This window comes from Stegastes partitus, unplaced genomic scaffold, assembly GCF_000690725.1.
Source record: "Stegastes partitus isolate 25-593 unplaced genomic scaffold, Stegastes_partitus-1.0.2 Scaffold1249, whole genome shotgun sequence".
NCBI lineage: Eukaryota > Metazoa > Chordata > Actinopteri > Pomacentridae > Stegastes > Stegastes partitus.
The window spans coordinates 117,930-132,249 of record NW_007578980.1 but is presented as its reverse complement, the minus strand read 5'-3'; the positions used below and the strand labels follow the sequence as shown (position 1 = coordinate 132,249).

At 37.3% G+C, this 14,320-nt stretch overlaps 1 protein-coding gene across 1 annotated transcript; it reads right to left on the bottom strand.

Moving 5' to 3' along the window:
* Positions 1-6,595: 6,595 nt before the first annotated feature.
* On the bottom strand, positions 6,596-10,425 carry LOC103369156 (ependymin-like). Its single transcript, XM_008297801.1, has 6 exons — positions 10,350-10,425; positions 9,469-9,503; positions 9,257-9,388; positions 8,288-8,471; positions 7,604-7,691; positions 6,596-7,123 (listed from the first exon to the last, which is right to left on the bottom strand). Exons 1-6 carry the CDS (start codon positions 10,423-10,425, stop codon positions 6,985-6,987), a joined length of 654 nt encoding a protein of 217 aa, XP_008296023.1. The 3' UTR covers positions 6,596-6,984.
* Positions 10,426-14,320: the final 3,895 nt, after the last annotated feature.

The following is a 14,320-nucleotide window of genomic DNA, read 5'->3' as shown; positions in this document are numbered from 1 at the left end:
TGTGAAGCTGTTTATTTTGCTCTGGCTCAGCCCCGTTCGTGACACTGCTGAGACTTTCAAGGCGACAGGGTTTGAAATTGCCTCCACTTCTCAGTGACTTTGTCATTGACTGGCATTCAGGCACAAAATTAACAAATCTGCATACAGCATCTCCTACATTAACGTTTAGGCTCAGTTAAATCTGACAAGATTGGAAGGAAGAATTGACTTGAACAATGTAATTTCCTTGTCACATCAGGGACTTTACACTCAGCCTCGTGTCTTCCCGCACATTTCTAAGCCAAAGTCCCAGCATGCTTAGAGAATCATTACACTGATAATTGGACGGACTAGCAAGGCTGTTATTGCTGCTAAGGCTTCCAGAGCAGGCGCTCATCTCTTTAGTCACACAGGACAGATGAGTAATTTTTGACAGCGGGGTTAGGTAGCCACCTCTGAACAACCTGACGCTGGTTATCAGAAGTTGACTCACAAATCCCCGAGGTGAAGCCAGCATGAAAACGTCTAATGATAAAAAGAAATGCTCTTATTATTGATGTTCGCTGGGTTAGTCAGCCATCACTGTAAGAAGAAAGTGTTTCCAAAAAAATGGATCCAAAAGTTGAACAAAAAGAACAGATAACTTTTAAATTCAGTTTGCCTAACAGCAGGGAAGTGTAGGCAGAAGACGGACGATGTGAGCTCAGCTGATATAACGCTGGTGTCAATTTACTTACTTTATGTGGAGCACTGGTCATATATTATCTCATGTGTGACACCTTACGAGGACATAAGGACATTTTTAAGGGTTTATTGATGCATTTGTCAACAAATATGACTTCTCCTATGAGGCACTGGCAGCGTTATATAAAGGTGAATGATTGATAGCGTAGTATAACATAGACGCAATCATTTATATTGACGTATGATCACACAACCGAACAAATGTGTCTGAAAAGCTACTCATGAAGTCATTCAGGCATTCTGACCGTAAAAATGAACTTTGACCTCAGAATAAGTCATCAATCAAAAACAAAAAAAAAAGACAAAACACTCTTTGGCCTCTTACTAGAGTTCATCTGGAGCTTAAGTTTGCTCTCATGTCAAGGAAGTCGAGGACATTTTTAATAAATAAATCCTTGACAAACACCTATGTAGACGTTTTCAAGTCATACACGAAAACCTGCTTTACATAGTAACTGAAATGCGTGCTATTCTATATTACTATGCTGCTATTTATACCAGGCAGGACGCCATTAAAACTAATAAACAAATGCAGCTACACTGTGTGTTCTGGGTACATTTATGAACTCCTTATGATGCCAAATGTAGAGGGTGGAGGGCTTTGAAATAAAGTGTAGCCACTTAAGGGTCCTCAAGCAATTGATTAAGGCCCATTGAGTTAATTAAACCTTCAAATTTAGAAAGAAATAACAGAAATGAATAAATGACAGCAGGACCTGCTGACATAGAGAGCAATGCTGCCTCCATCTGCTGTAGGGCAGGAAGTACTGCAGTAGGATTTAAAGACGCACAAACAGCCATCACAGACTTTCATTCATTTCAAAAACAGTTATCCAGATTTTGAAAACACATATGTGCATATCTGTGACCTGCAGAGCTTGTGGTACACACAGTGTCTGCATGGTTCTATTTTAAGTAAGACACTTCTTCAATTGCTTTTTTTTTTTTTTTTTTTATTAGTAGTTTTATATATGTTTGGTGAGAAGTTTATACCATTTCAAACTTAAATTCTGGTACTGTATTACTTTATAATGCTATGCTATTCACTCCCTGATTCAAATGTCCAACTGCTTTGAAAAAAACCTAACAAAAAAAAACAAACTTTTTTTTCTTCTTTTCCAGTTTTTCACCTCAGTTTAGGTTAATTCTTACTTCATATTTCAACCTGAAAAATATATTGTATTGTATTACTTTAGGACAGTGGTTCTCAAACTGGGGGTCCCAAGACCATTTCAGGGGGTCACCAGATCATTGTAAAAAATAAATTAAAAAAAAATAAATAAAGCCTACATGTATCAAATAAATTAGTATTAGGGCTGTCAAAATTAACAGTGTATACTTCTCCCCACTCCTTTTTCGAACTTGTTAATATTATGATTTGATTATACAATATTATTATTCTTTTTTGCTCTTTTTTAATTTTTTAAAAATTATTTTCTTTAGTTTTTTATCTATTTTTTCTCTTTCATTTGATTGAAATAAATTCACTTCATTCATTCATTCAAAAGAAAATTAATATGTTAATGTAAAGAGATTAATCTGTGGAATTAACAAATTAAATTTTAGCGTATTAATGCATGAACAACAACATTATTACTCATGATATATTAAAAATTCAAATTGGGGGGTCACAAACACAAATCTTGGGGGTCATGGCTCAAAAAATTTGAGAACCACTGCTCAAGGATGATGTACATATTGTCTGAATCACACGTAGCTACAGTGCACAGACTAAAACAGTAACAATGATTTTCCTTGTGTGTCAACCAGATGTTTACACCACTGGATGTGTGTTTTGTGCCAGAGAATCAAAGGCGGCAAAGATTATATCCGGTGTCTCTGTCGTCTAGTTGAGCTCTTTCACAGATTTGGAGGAGGAGTGAAGTTCATGGAGTTTGTGGTACTTAACACCCACTTAAAGGTTCTGGAGGTGAAGCAAAAATGTACTTTTTCATATTTATAGCTGACTTTTGACTTGTTAAAGGAGTTACAGATGGAGCGGTTAACGATGATGACAAGTTCATTGATACAGTTAACGTATCTCAGAATGAAAACTGACAACAGGATGAAACAGGAAGCCTGGATCTGTTAGAATGTGTCAAGACCTGCATATCTTCAGGCACAATTTAAGACTTGCTGATTAAAATGCCATCAAAATAGTTAATAATAATGTTTTACACTTACATTTTTTGTGGTAAGTAAACAACAGCAATAATGTATAATGAGATAAAATAAGATAATCCTTTTGATCAAATCTATGGTGGGGAAATTTAGGTGCCACCAATGTGTCAAATAGTGAGCTTTAAGGGCGCTTCAGTTTGATTTTTTATGACAAGTCAGGCCAACCAAATGCCTGTTTCCAGTCTTTATGCTCTTGTTTTAAATATTGCATCACAGTCATATTGAAATGACTGATGATTTTTGTACTAGTCAGTGGTATAGATCAAAAATATTAACTTTTAAGACATGAAATCATGAAATTCACACTCGTAAAGAGAAAAACTGAGCTGAAACTAGCTGAATCCATTATGATGAGGCGGCTCCCCCCCTCCCTCTTTCAGTCTCATAATAGACTTGCTGACAGATGACATGTTTATCACAAGTGTGAAGGTCAAGCAATTTGCATCCATGTAGGGTTCTATATTTACTAAAGTGGTGAAACTATGAACACTGCTGACGCTGCAGCATACACCATTATTCAGCCTCTGCCTGTAGTTTAATCAGGGAGAGAATGCAGATGATGGTGAAGAGAACAAAACACAGATACCGGAACAAACAGCAGCTCATGTCCAATGTTTTCTTGTCACCTGGCTTCTTCCTTTGCTTCTGTTACAGTCAGTGTGCTCAGTGGAAACACGTGTTGATTTAAAACAGGTGAAATTCTGTCGTACATTTCTTTCAATGCAACAAAACCATTTATCCAGCAGCTACAAAATGTATAAAATTAATCTTTCTCAAAAACAAACGTGACCAGGGGGCTGCAAGGTGGAGCGGTGGTTAGCACCGTTGCCTCGCAGCAAGAAGGTCGCCCTAAGTCAGCTGGAATAGACCCCAGCCCCCCTGCGACCCTGAGGATTAAGTGGTGTTTTCTTGCTTTTTTTTTTTTTTTTTTTTAAAAGCATCATTTGCTCTACAACAATAGCAGCCATTGCCATTATTCCCAGTGTTTCTAGCGTGCATCTTCCAACCAGTAGCTTCACGGCTTATTGTTCCTTTGAACGGGAAGAAGCTGTATTCAGCTACCTTAAAGAGACACTGACAATGTGTGGCAAGAAGAAAGCGGAAGATATGGGTCCACGATTGAAGGTCTAAGTAGATACACACACTCACGCAATCCCATTTAATAGAAGGAGACGGTTGTTAACAATGAGAAGAAATGACCTGGAATGTCGGGGGAAGAGCGCGATGAAGGAAAGTCCATTTGTGAGGTATGTAAAGAGACTCACTATAGCATAATTTCTACCTAACAGGGCTGAAACTACTGAGTTCTTAGAAGCATGTCCTCACAGTTGTTATAAACAGTATAAATATGTGTTTTCTTCAAAATTTCTAAATTCAGATGGCACAGGGAGCAAGGTACTCGTATGTTTGTCGGATTGTCTTGTAAGTCGCTGCACAAAATCCACCAACATGTCTAAAGCTACAGATTTTCCTGTTTGTTTAATTCATGTAATACGGAAAATGTACAGTTTGAAACGGGCCCGAATATTTCTGATCAATTCTGATCAGCAGAGGCTGCAGGGAGTTACTGATCCACTGGAGGGTAATGCAGCGAAGTGCCAAAATAGTTTCAGAGAGCAAAATGCTATGCGCAGCTAAGCTAACCATATTCTGAGGCTTCAAATTCAAAGATAGAAGCACAATAGTGAGCTTCTTATCAAACCCTTCATCAGAAAGAGGCTGAAGATCTCTTTAAGCTAAACACTTTCCTCAGTTGCCTCAATTCTTTGGAGCTTAAACATCCATCCATCCATTATCTATACACCCGATTAATCCTCACTAGGTTCGTGGGGGGCTGGAGCCTATCCCAGCTGACTTAAGGTGAAGACAGGGGACACCCTGGACAGGTCACCAGTCTATCACAGGGCTACACTTAGAGACAGACAACCAAGCACACTCACACCTACAGACAATTTAGAATCACCAATTAACCTCAACATGTTTTTGGACTGTGGGAGGAAGCCGGAGAACCTGAAGAGAACCCACGCTGCACGGAGAGAACATGCAAACTCCACGCAGAAAGATCCTGGTGCCCCCACCCAACCGACGACCTTCTTGCTGCGAGGCAACAGTGCTACCAACCTTGCAGCCCCTTAAACATGCTCTACACGAAATAATAACACTGTTACCTTCATATATATCCTACATCAGGTATGATACAGTCAGTAGAAATAATAAAAATGCTAAATTGTCCTATTTTCTGAGATTACCAGCATGAATGTAAACACTCACAGCATTAGTAGCTGGCTCTCACTATCAGCATCTAAATATGTAGGAACTCTTGTAACCCTGCACTGTGACATCCTCTAACTTGCCTTTTCCTTCATCACCTTCATATTATGTCCATTTGCTGCTATTCGCCAGAAATCTCATCAAAGAAGCAGCTTCAGGTAAATAAACTTAAAGCAAATCTGACCAAACAAGTGTGACGCTGCACCTTGGACGCTTAGACACGGCAAACACTTTGATGCCACCGAATGAAGCAGCTCCACAGCATTATAATAATGCACATATGGCTCAGACTGAGAAATCTGCAGCTGCACTGATCTATAAATCATTTTTTAATCTCCTGGCTGCCTCTACTTCAGACTCCTTGGTGGCTTTAATTCCCCATTCAGTCCTCCCAGTGTATTAATGGCTCCACCCTTTCACCTTTTAACATTGTTAAAGTCTGTTGCTAGCTTGACCCTTATGCTAAAAATCTCAATGAGTTTATCGAGTTTATCTTGAATTCAGTCTTTATTTTTGACAAGATATTCCTTCACGGAGATTTTCAATATACTGTTAATTTTTTTTTCTTTTAACAGTTTTTTTTATGGTAATTTCTGAGCAATTTCCTTTAATATTACAGATTTTCCTTGATTTGTTTTTTTCTTTAAATAGCATATAGCTACCAGTTAAATCACTAAAATAATGTATTAATTTACATTTTAACTGTAAGAAAACAGGCCAACTTAAAATTCCACCAAATAAAATTGTTTTGCAGATATTTTCCATTATTGTCATGTTTTTTGTTTTTTTTTTGTTTTGTTTGTTTTGTTTTTTGTTTTTTTTTTGGGTTTGTTTGTTATAGTAAATAACGTATTTTTTTCCTTTTTTTTTTTTTTTTTTAAATATAATTTTTCTGGCATGTTTGGTGCCAGATTTTCCCCATTGTTTTGTTTCACATATTTTTTATTTTATTTTACAGTTTGTTTGTTGCGTCTATAAGCAGAATTATGCAAAAACTACCACAGCAATTTTAAAATTTGGAGGTCGTGGAGCATGGTGGAAGGAGGAATCCATTATATTTTTGTGCAAACCTGATGTGGATTGAAAAAAAAACATTTTATAGAAGAAGTCATTCCTAGTTTTTCCTGGTATGAACAGGCTTCTGTAGACGACCTGCATCTACTTGAGCTAAAAGACGTGCAGAAATTTGTGGTCATCTGTGGTTTAGTTGCTGAGTGATGATTACTTTGCCACAGCTTTATGTCTTAGCATGAAAAACACATTTGGTGAGGATTAAATATTTACATTTCACTGTAACTGTTTCTATTTATTGCAATTTTAAACTGTAACTTCCGATGGTTATGTCATGGTTGTTTTCATTTGTCTGACTCATTCATTCATTCATTCATTCAGTCAAGAATACAACTTAAGATACGTTGAGTATTTTTGAATGCTTTTTATGGATTTCAGTAAAAAGCAGACAGATACACAACAAATACGAGACCTGAGCTGTTCTAAGAAGGCCTCCTTCACTTGGTTGTAACTGTTTACTTCTAGATTTTACTGCGTTAGATCAATATATCCTTTCACAACGTACAAGATTTCCCCCCTCCATTATAACTACACATCGGACGAATGATGGGTCACATGCATTCCTGTTGTGTTTGTTGTCTGGTGGCTACATGGGGGCACAGCAGGTGAAAACCACTTTGGAAATCTTGTTTGTGTGATTCATTTTACTTTTCATTTTCAAATTTAGCTCTGCTCTGATGACAGGAGCAGAATCTGTGATTATCTCAGGGAGACACTCTCAGGTTTTCACTCGTGTTTCTAGCTCTTTATGGCCAGAGATCTGAGGGCGGTGAAGAAGTTGTCGATTGTCTCTGTTTCCTCCAGTTCAGCTCTTTCACAGATGCTAGGGGGGACGAAGTCCATGGGGTTTGAGAGGCCCACCACCCAGTTGAAGGTGCTGAAGAATAAACAACATTTTAGGAGTGATTCTTGTTTACAAGGAATGCTGTTTGACTTGATGCAACACAGACTTCATACTTGGTCTAGGGGGCATACAGTACAGCAGTGTATGAAGCGTTCTACCACACTGATGCCCTAAACCGTGGATCGATCTTTAACAGTTATGATCCCAGTTCTGCCCGGGGTGATTACTTCTGTATTAAAAAGAGCTTGATTGATTTAACAATTGCTGTTCTACAGTATTGATTTAAAAAAAAAAAAAAAAACCCTCTGAAACCCAACAGACAGCAAGACGAGCATTATGAGCTCATACTGTGAGGCTAGGTTGTGAATGCAGTGGATTTATATATGATATCTTCAGAAAACTTCACAAACTTACAGCTACTAAAGGGTCACTGTCAGGGGTTAGTTCTGATAATATCTGGAATGGAGATGTTGGGTATTTTATTTGTATTTCTGTGCTTCTGTGTGTTCTTACCTGACTGTGATCCACCCATGTGCTGGGGTATAGCTGGTGTAGGTCAAAGGGATGCAGCCGATCTCGGTAAAGACATTTGAGTAAAGTCCTGAAAACAATAATCAGGCTGAACTGCACAGAACAGCAAGAATCCAACCACTTTTAAATGGAAGTTTATAATTCATTCAACACAGCAAGAAAATGTTAAGAAATAAATTCTTTGTTATATTACTTGTCATTTAGTCACTCAGCACATTCAAAAGCCTCTTTTGAAAGTGCTGTTCAACAGGAAGCCTGATCACATTTTGCATTTTCTCAGTTGTTAGCTTGCTAGTCTCACTGCTGAACACACGGGGATGAAACTGATATCTTCCCAGCAGAATTCAACTTTTAAAGTTTAGTGGTTTTAATTACTGAAAACCAAAAATATCTCTATGGCTGGCTACTGCAAAGTGAAAAAAATGCAACTTAAATTATGCGTAATGCATAAATACAAAAATGTTCTGCCTTTTGTTACAAAAACTGGGCCAGAGTGTGTCCGAATATCATGCTTGAATATTTATGTGGTGAAGTGGCCTCATCAGGAGACTAATTTTTGTGGATTTGTGTGGCAAGTTGTCGGTCACAGACTTTTATCACCACTCCAGCATCAGTATAGTATCACAGAACATCAATAAAAGCAGATTTTTCTGTGTGTCCTCTTACCGTTTCCTGGCAAGCTTCCGTACCAGGTGTTGGTCAGCACACCCATTCCCCAAGAGGAGGATGATCCCATGAAAACCTGACCCATCAGCTTAGCATCCTTGGGCACGTGCATGGGAACGAAGAAGCCGTCCAGCTTCTTCTTCGTGCATTTCACACGCGACCAGTCAATCTCATAATAGACTTTCTGAAATTAAGAACAAAAAATACATATGCTTTCCTTCCACTGCTCAAAACATTGTCTTTATCCAATCATTGTGGTCTGCTGTGTCTTTGAATGTTTTCTTAATGAGTAGCACTCTCTTGGCTTGTCAGTGGCCAAGTACCTTAAAGTGCAATACCACTGATGGTCAGTAGGTGCTGCTTTCTCATTCCAATAGACTCCTGTTTGAAAAATGTTGATTTCCCTCATGAAAATCAAAAGTCAACACATTTTACCAGAAGCGATTCTGACATCATTGTCTAAAGTCACTCCTTTACATCAGCGTGCTTGTGGTAATCTTTTAAATAATTCAATAATTACGTAGATATTAGGCTTCAAAGAGAGGTATGTTTGGGGGTGGCAGTGGCTCGACTGACATGTCTGGTCCAGAGTGATTTTAGTCATTTAGAAAATGCAGATCATTCATCTGAGTTGCTTGCTTATTATTTTGATGCAGTTGTGATACATTTTCTACAGACAGTCTTCCTTTGGTTAACTCATTTTATTCCATTTCCACTAAAATTTTCCTTAAAATGAAAATTATTTTCCACTTAATTGCACTAATAGACCTTCAAGGGTTTCTGTTTTCCAGTGACTAAATTAATTGTTTTCAGTTTCTAATTTTATATACCTTTATATACATCATACAAAGGTAATCTATTGAACATTGACAAAATGTTTCAGAAAGTATTGTTATCTGCAAAATGAGATTTCAAACTCAGCATCTGAACAACAACAAAAAAAAATGTACTATAATTAGGATAAACTACCTCTGAGAAAAGCATCAGCTGCTCCGTAACAGCAGTGTGGTTGCCTGTCAACGCAACCTCTCTAACCCGAACCCTCTGTGCAAAGGCATCATAGGCGATATTTCCTGTGGCCGTTATTCCTTCACCAACCATCTAAAGAAAATAAAAAGACAAAGCGTAGAAAGTGAGGGGGGGAAAAAAGAGAGATTACATGTGAGGGAAGCTGAACTCACCACAGTGTGGCCGCCGCTCATCAACGGAGGAGATTCTGTGGAACAAAAGAAAATGTAAATAACCAACGAATCCTTTATGTCATAATTTAAAGCAAGACAACATCTCTGCTCATTGAAAATCATACCATACTGGGTAAACTAACTTTGTTTTATAGCCTGTTTTTGTTTCATTAAGGTAACATTAAGATAGATAAAACATATAAATTTACCATCCTAATTTGTCTTTGCAGAAAAAAACAAAATATTTACAAAAAAAAAAAAGTGACACATTTAAACGCTTTACTGTTTTAGCTTCTCATCACTCAAAATAAACTGATGAATGAGATACTGAATGAATGAAGATGAATTCACAGTACAGAAGAACAGTTAAACCCTATTCAGGGCTTTTTTTGTTGCCATACGTAGAAGGTCTTTCAGGGTCCACTGGACCCCAAAGAAAGAATATGTGCAAAACATTTGTTGGTATTCTTTATAGACTTTTATGCTATGTTAAATACATTTTCTGATAAGTTGACATAGTTTTGGTTCCAAATCCATGACAAATTTCCATCTTTGAATCTTTAAAAAAATCTTTAAAAATAAAAAAAAAGTCCTGAATAGGGTCAACATGCAAAAGACAACCAAAAATAAAAGTTAAAAAAAAGAAAAAAAGAAGCAGTTTCTACCACCCATGTAGTTTTCCTGCATTTATTCTGTGGCTCTTATAGACGCAAATGCATATTTTTTTAAATAAAAAGCACTTTCACTCATCTCTGCAGCAGCAGTTCAAACTCTCAATTGAAGCAAAAAAAAAAAAAAAAAAACCTAACTAATTTTCTGTGGTTGCCATCCATAGACTGTATAAAAGAGCTTTATACAGTCTATGTTAGCACCATACTCACCACAGGGTTTGGGGTGCTGGGCAGCAGCAGCTGTCACCAGCAGGGTGAGGCAGGACAGAACACGGATGAAGTTCATGGTGAGAAGCTTTGGGAGCCAGACGCAGACAACCTGTGAGCGCTCTAAGTCATGAACAGCACACGCCTCCGTATATATCTGCTCACAGCTGTTTGCCACCTGGTTCAGCCCCTTTGTGCATTTTTTTCTGGACTGCCCCCAAGATGGAAAATATGACCAAATAATTAACAACCATCCTTTGTAACAGTTGGTGTGACATTTGATAAGATTAGCCAACGCTTCAAATACTAATTTTTTTTGTTTTTTTGGTTGGAGCACCAAGGTCAGCAGATATTGTGGAATTAATGTTTGCCCTCTGATCTGATCACCTTATAAATCTTAATGGGACATTTCTGGTCAAATACATGCCATAAAAAATATCTTGAGGGATTTTTGTGGAAAAGGCCATTTCCCCCATGGCCCTGGTAATTGTATTGGTTAAAAATACGAAAACAAAAACAGTAGCTTCATTATATACTATCTATCCTTAACTGTAATTGATTTGCTTCTTATAAATGTTCTATTTAACTTTGCTCCAGTGAGTGCCATCACATCTTGATAATCCACGTCTTGCTCAAAATCACATTTACATGCAGATTGAAAAAGTTTGTGGATTGAAACCCTCCAGTTTAAGAGTCAGCTTTAAGTGCAGGTATGAATAATCCCATGTTTACTCCACCTGCTCATTTCTCACACTGTGTTTACCTGAATTACACGTGAATGCTTTGGTGCACGCCGCCTCACTTTTGTGTCTTCATCTGGGCCTCAAACGCACATTTTTTCGGCTGCTTTCTTTTGTTAAACCTTTTTGACTGCAATAATAGTTTAAACAGTTAAAACTAAGGGAAATCAGTAGAGAGCGTAGAGTGCTTCCACTGCATGCATATGAAGACTACTGTGTGTGTCCATCTCATAAATGAGCCTAATCACGATCAAAGAGTCAAAATCAGGTGATGCTTTCTTATCTGCACATTCAAATCACTAAGATGCAGTATATATATGGCGCTTTAAAGTGTTCAAAATTAAGTAAATAAATACAACATTATTAAATAAATGATCATATATAGGTAGTACAACCATGAATCAAATTGACCTCATTAGACTCAAATTTTATTTAATTGTGTTCGTTTTCAAGATCTAAAACTACATAAATGTTTTGTTTTGTTTTTTTAAATCTTAACACACAGCACCCTCCATAATTATTGGCACCCCTGGTTAAGATGTGTTCTTTAGCTTCTAGTAAATTCTTTTTTTTTTCTAAATAATATAGGACCACAATGAAAAAAAAAGAGGAAAATTCAACCTTTAATTCAGGTGCATTTATTCAGTGTGAAAAAAATCCCATATTAAAAAATTATTCTTTTACATCAAATCATGTTTGCCACAATTATTAGCACCCTTGATGTTAATACTTTGTACAGCCCCCTTTTGCCAACAATTCATTTGAGTTGAGTTAAAGGTTACATTTTTCTACTATTTTCAGTGTGAGAGTATGCTTCTGCAACAAAGATTGAATTTATTTTAAGGCTTTTAACACATCTTAACCAATAATTATGGAGGGCACTGTATAATAATTGCCCCATTGGGAATAAATATGTCTATTTCTTTACAAATGATTCAAGCCTAAATAGATGAAAAGTGCAGAAAATAGAAAACTTTCTGTCAGTTTCTAGTCAAGTTTACAGAAAACGTACTCATGTCCACATCAACCAAAGATGTCAGAATAATCCATAAGGACAAATCTGCTCATGTTAAATTACAGTGGATTTAATTTGTAATGTCCTAATATATACATGGTTGACATTTCAACCTAATAAGAAGGAAGGATGCTGCGCTCTTTGTAAAACAACACCCTCTTGGCGAACAGCCGGATTGTTTTTTTAGCTCCATCTATGATAAAGACAGAAATCAGAAACATGAATAATTTCCATCTGTTCGTCCATCTGAGAGCCCATCAGTACAGTAGAGAGTCGACGCTGGCAGACTTCTCGTCTTCTCTACTGCACTGTGGGACAAGCTGCTCCTGTATCGTAAATCAAAGAAATCCGTAAATGAAAATCATAAATCAGCTTGAGGTCGGTTTAGGTAAAGCAGCCACAGAAATATTAAATCATCATCACAATAAACTCTCCTTGTGTGTTTCTCTGCAGCTCTGGTGACTGAAAGCAAATAAAATGTGGCATTAGAATTAATTGTCAAATAAATGCCAAGCAGATTTTTTTGTCTTCATTTCAGGGTAATCTGTCGAGTTATTCATCTTTATAAACTTCACGACTCTTCCGCATCAGAATTTATACAAAATATGGTTATTTCTACTATTGTATGTTGAAATTAAATGAGTTTTTCAATTCAGTTTCCATTCTAAACACACTCAACCATGTAAATTAAAGCTCACGTCTGGTCACTCATCACAATGTTTGTTGCCTTGTTGGGAAAATAATATTCTAATTCCTTTTTCTCAAATTTAAGCCCACATAAATGAAATATGTAGTTAACAGAAAACAGAGTAGGATTTACTGTCACAGTTTACAGCGGACACGTATTCACTTTTTTCACGTAAAGCTGTAAACTCGGCGTGTGACATTTCTGATAAATCTGCCTCCATTTTCAGGTGTGTTAAGATTCAAAAACCTGAGAAAACATCACAAATCTTTCATATTTTTTTAGACAAACCTGGATATAATTAGAAATCTTTAAACCCCAAGTAGTTGTCAAGTGGATTGATTCTTCTTTGTATGTGCATTTGTCTTTTGATCTCGGTGTCCAGCATAATGAACAACAGATTTTCCATCAGTGTGCAGTTACAGGAGAAAGGTGTCTCCCGGCTGATAAACCTGCATGACATTAATGTGCAGAGGCTAGGTCTTATCTAATGGAAAAACCTGTTATTAAACATTGATGATGGTCATAAAGAGTCAGGTGTCTGATCGCTATCTGAAGACTGACAGAAGTTTATCAAAGCGGTTTGAACTGATTTCTATAAACGTTGTTGGTCAACCGACATAGTATTTGATTGTCATGAAGTTTGGTTCAGACATTCATTAATTATAAACACTTCAGCTGAAAACTTGTCCATTAATTTGATTTATGACTAAATATGTGCAACTGTAAGCCAGCTAGTAAACTAAACTCCATGTTAGCTCGTAATCACAGAAGGAACCTTGGTGTCCAATCCTGATTTACAGTGTTTGATAATTGGCCGATTCTACCTCGCGCCTAATCCAGTGAGGGTCTGGATTGGAGTAGCACGTACCAGGAAGCAAGTTCAACATACCCCAGATGTCTTTTAGTAATCTGGCTTCACTAAACCTAACAGTCAGGCTAAGTGGTCACGTGGAGCTGGTTATCAACTCGGGGGTTTCATAACCTGACTACGAGCATGTTTACATACCTGTGTGTTGGCAGCCACAAACGTGAACAGGTGTAGAGCTGCGTAGTTCTCACAGGAAGTACAAACTATAATCCTGCACCAAAATATGAGGAGTTTAAAAATACGATAAGCAACAAAGCTCCTGCAGCCAAAGCGGAAAGGAAGGCTGGAAAAAAAAACCCTACTGCAGACTGGGTGAATGCGTCATCAAGGCTTATCAACGTGACTGTCCCACTGTGTAGAAGTGGCTTAGAAGGAGATTTCCTCATCAAAATGCAGTTTAATTAGCATTACGTCACAAGGCAATGAAATTAAAGATGGAGTCTGTTCATGCTACTCAGAAAACACACAGATGCAGGTGTCCTCAGATGTGTTCATACCCTCCCATTAAAGAAGGAAACAGCTGTCATTGAAATTGACAAAAGTAATAAGAAATGAAAATGTAATGAAAATCATGACATTGCTTTTGAATTGTGGTTCAACAGATATATTTTAAAAACAAACAACAAAAAAGCAACCAAGCATGATGGGACCCATCCATCATCT

Bases quoted from the DNA above. Each gene is read 5' to 3' on its own strand.
- LOC103369156 (XM_008297801.1), bottom strand. From the start codon at position 10,425: ATGAACTTCATCCGTGTTCTGTCCTGCCTCACCCTGCTGGTGACAGCT. The intron at 9,504-10,349 runs GTGAGTATGGTG...TTTGTTCCACAG, and splicing joins CCAGCACCCCAAACCCTGTG to AATCTCCTCCGTTGATGAGC. The intron at 7,124-7,603 runs GTAAGAACACAC...TTTATTCTTCAG, and splicing joins CATGGGTGGATCACAGTCAG to CACCTTCAACTGGGTGGTGG.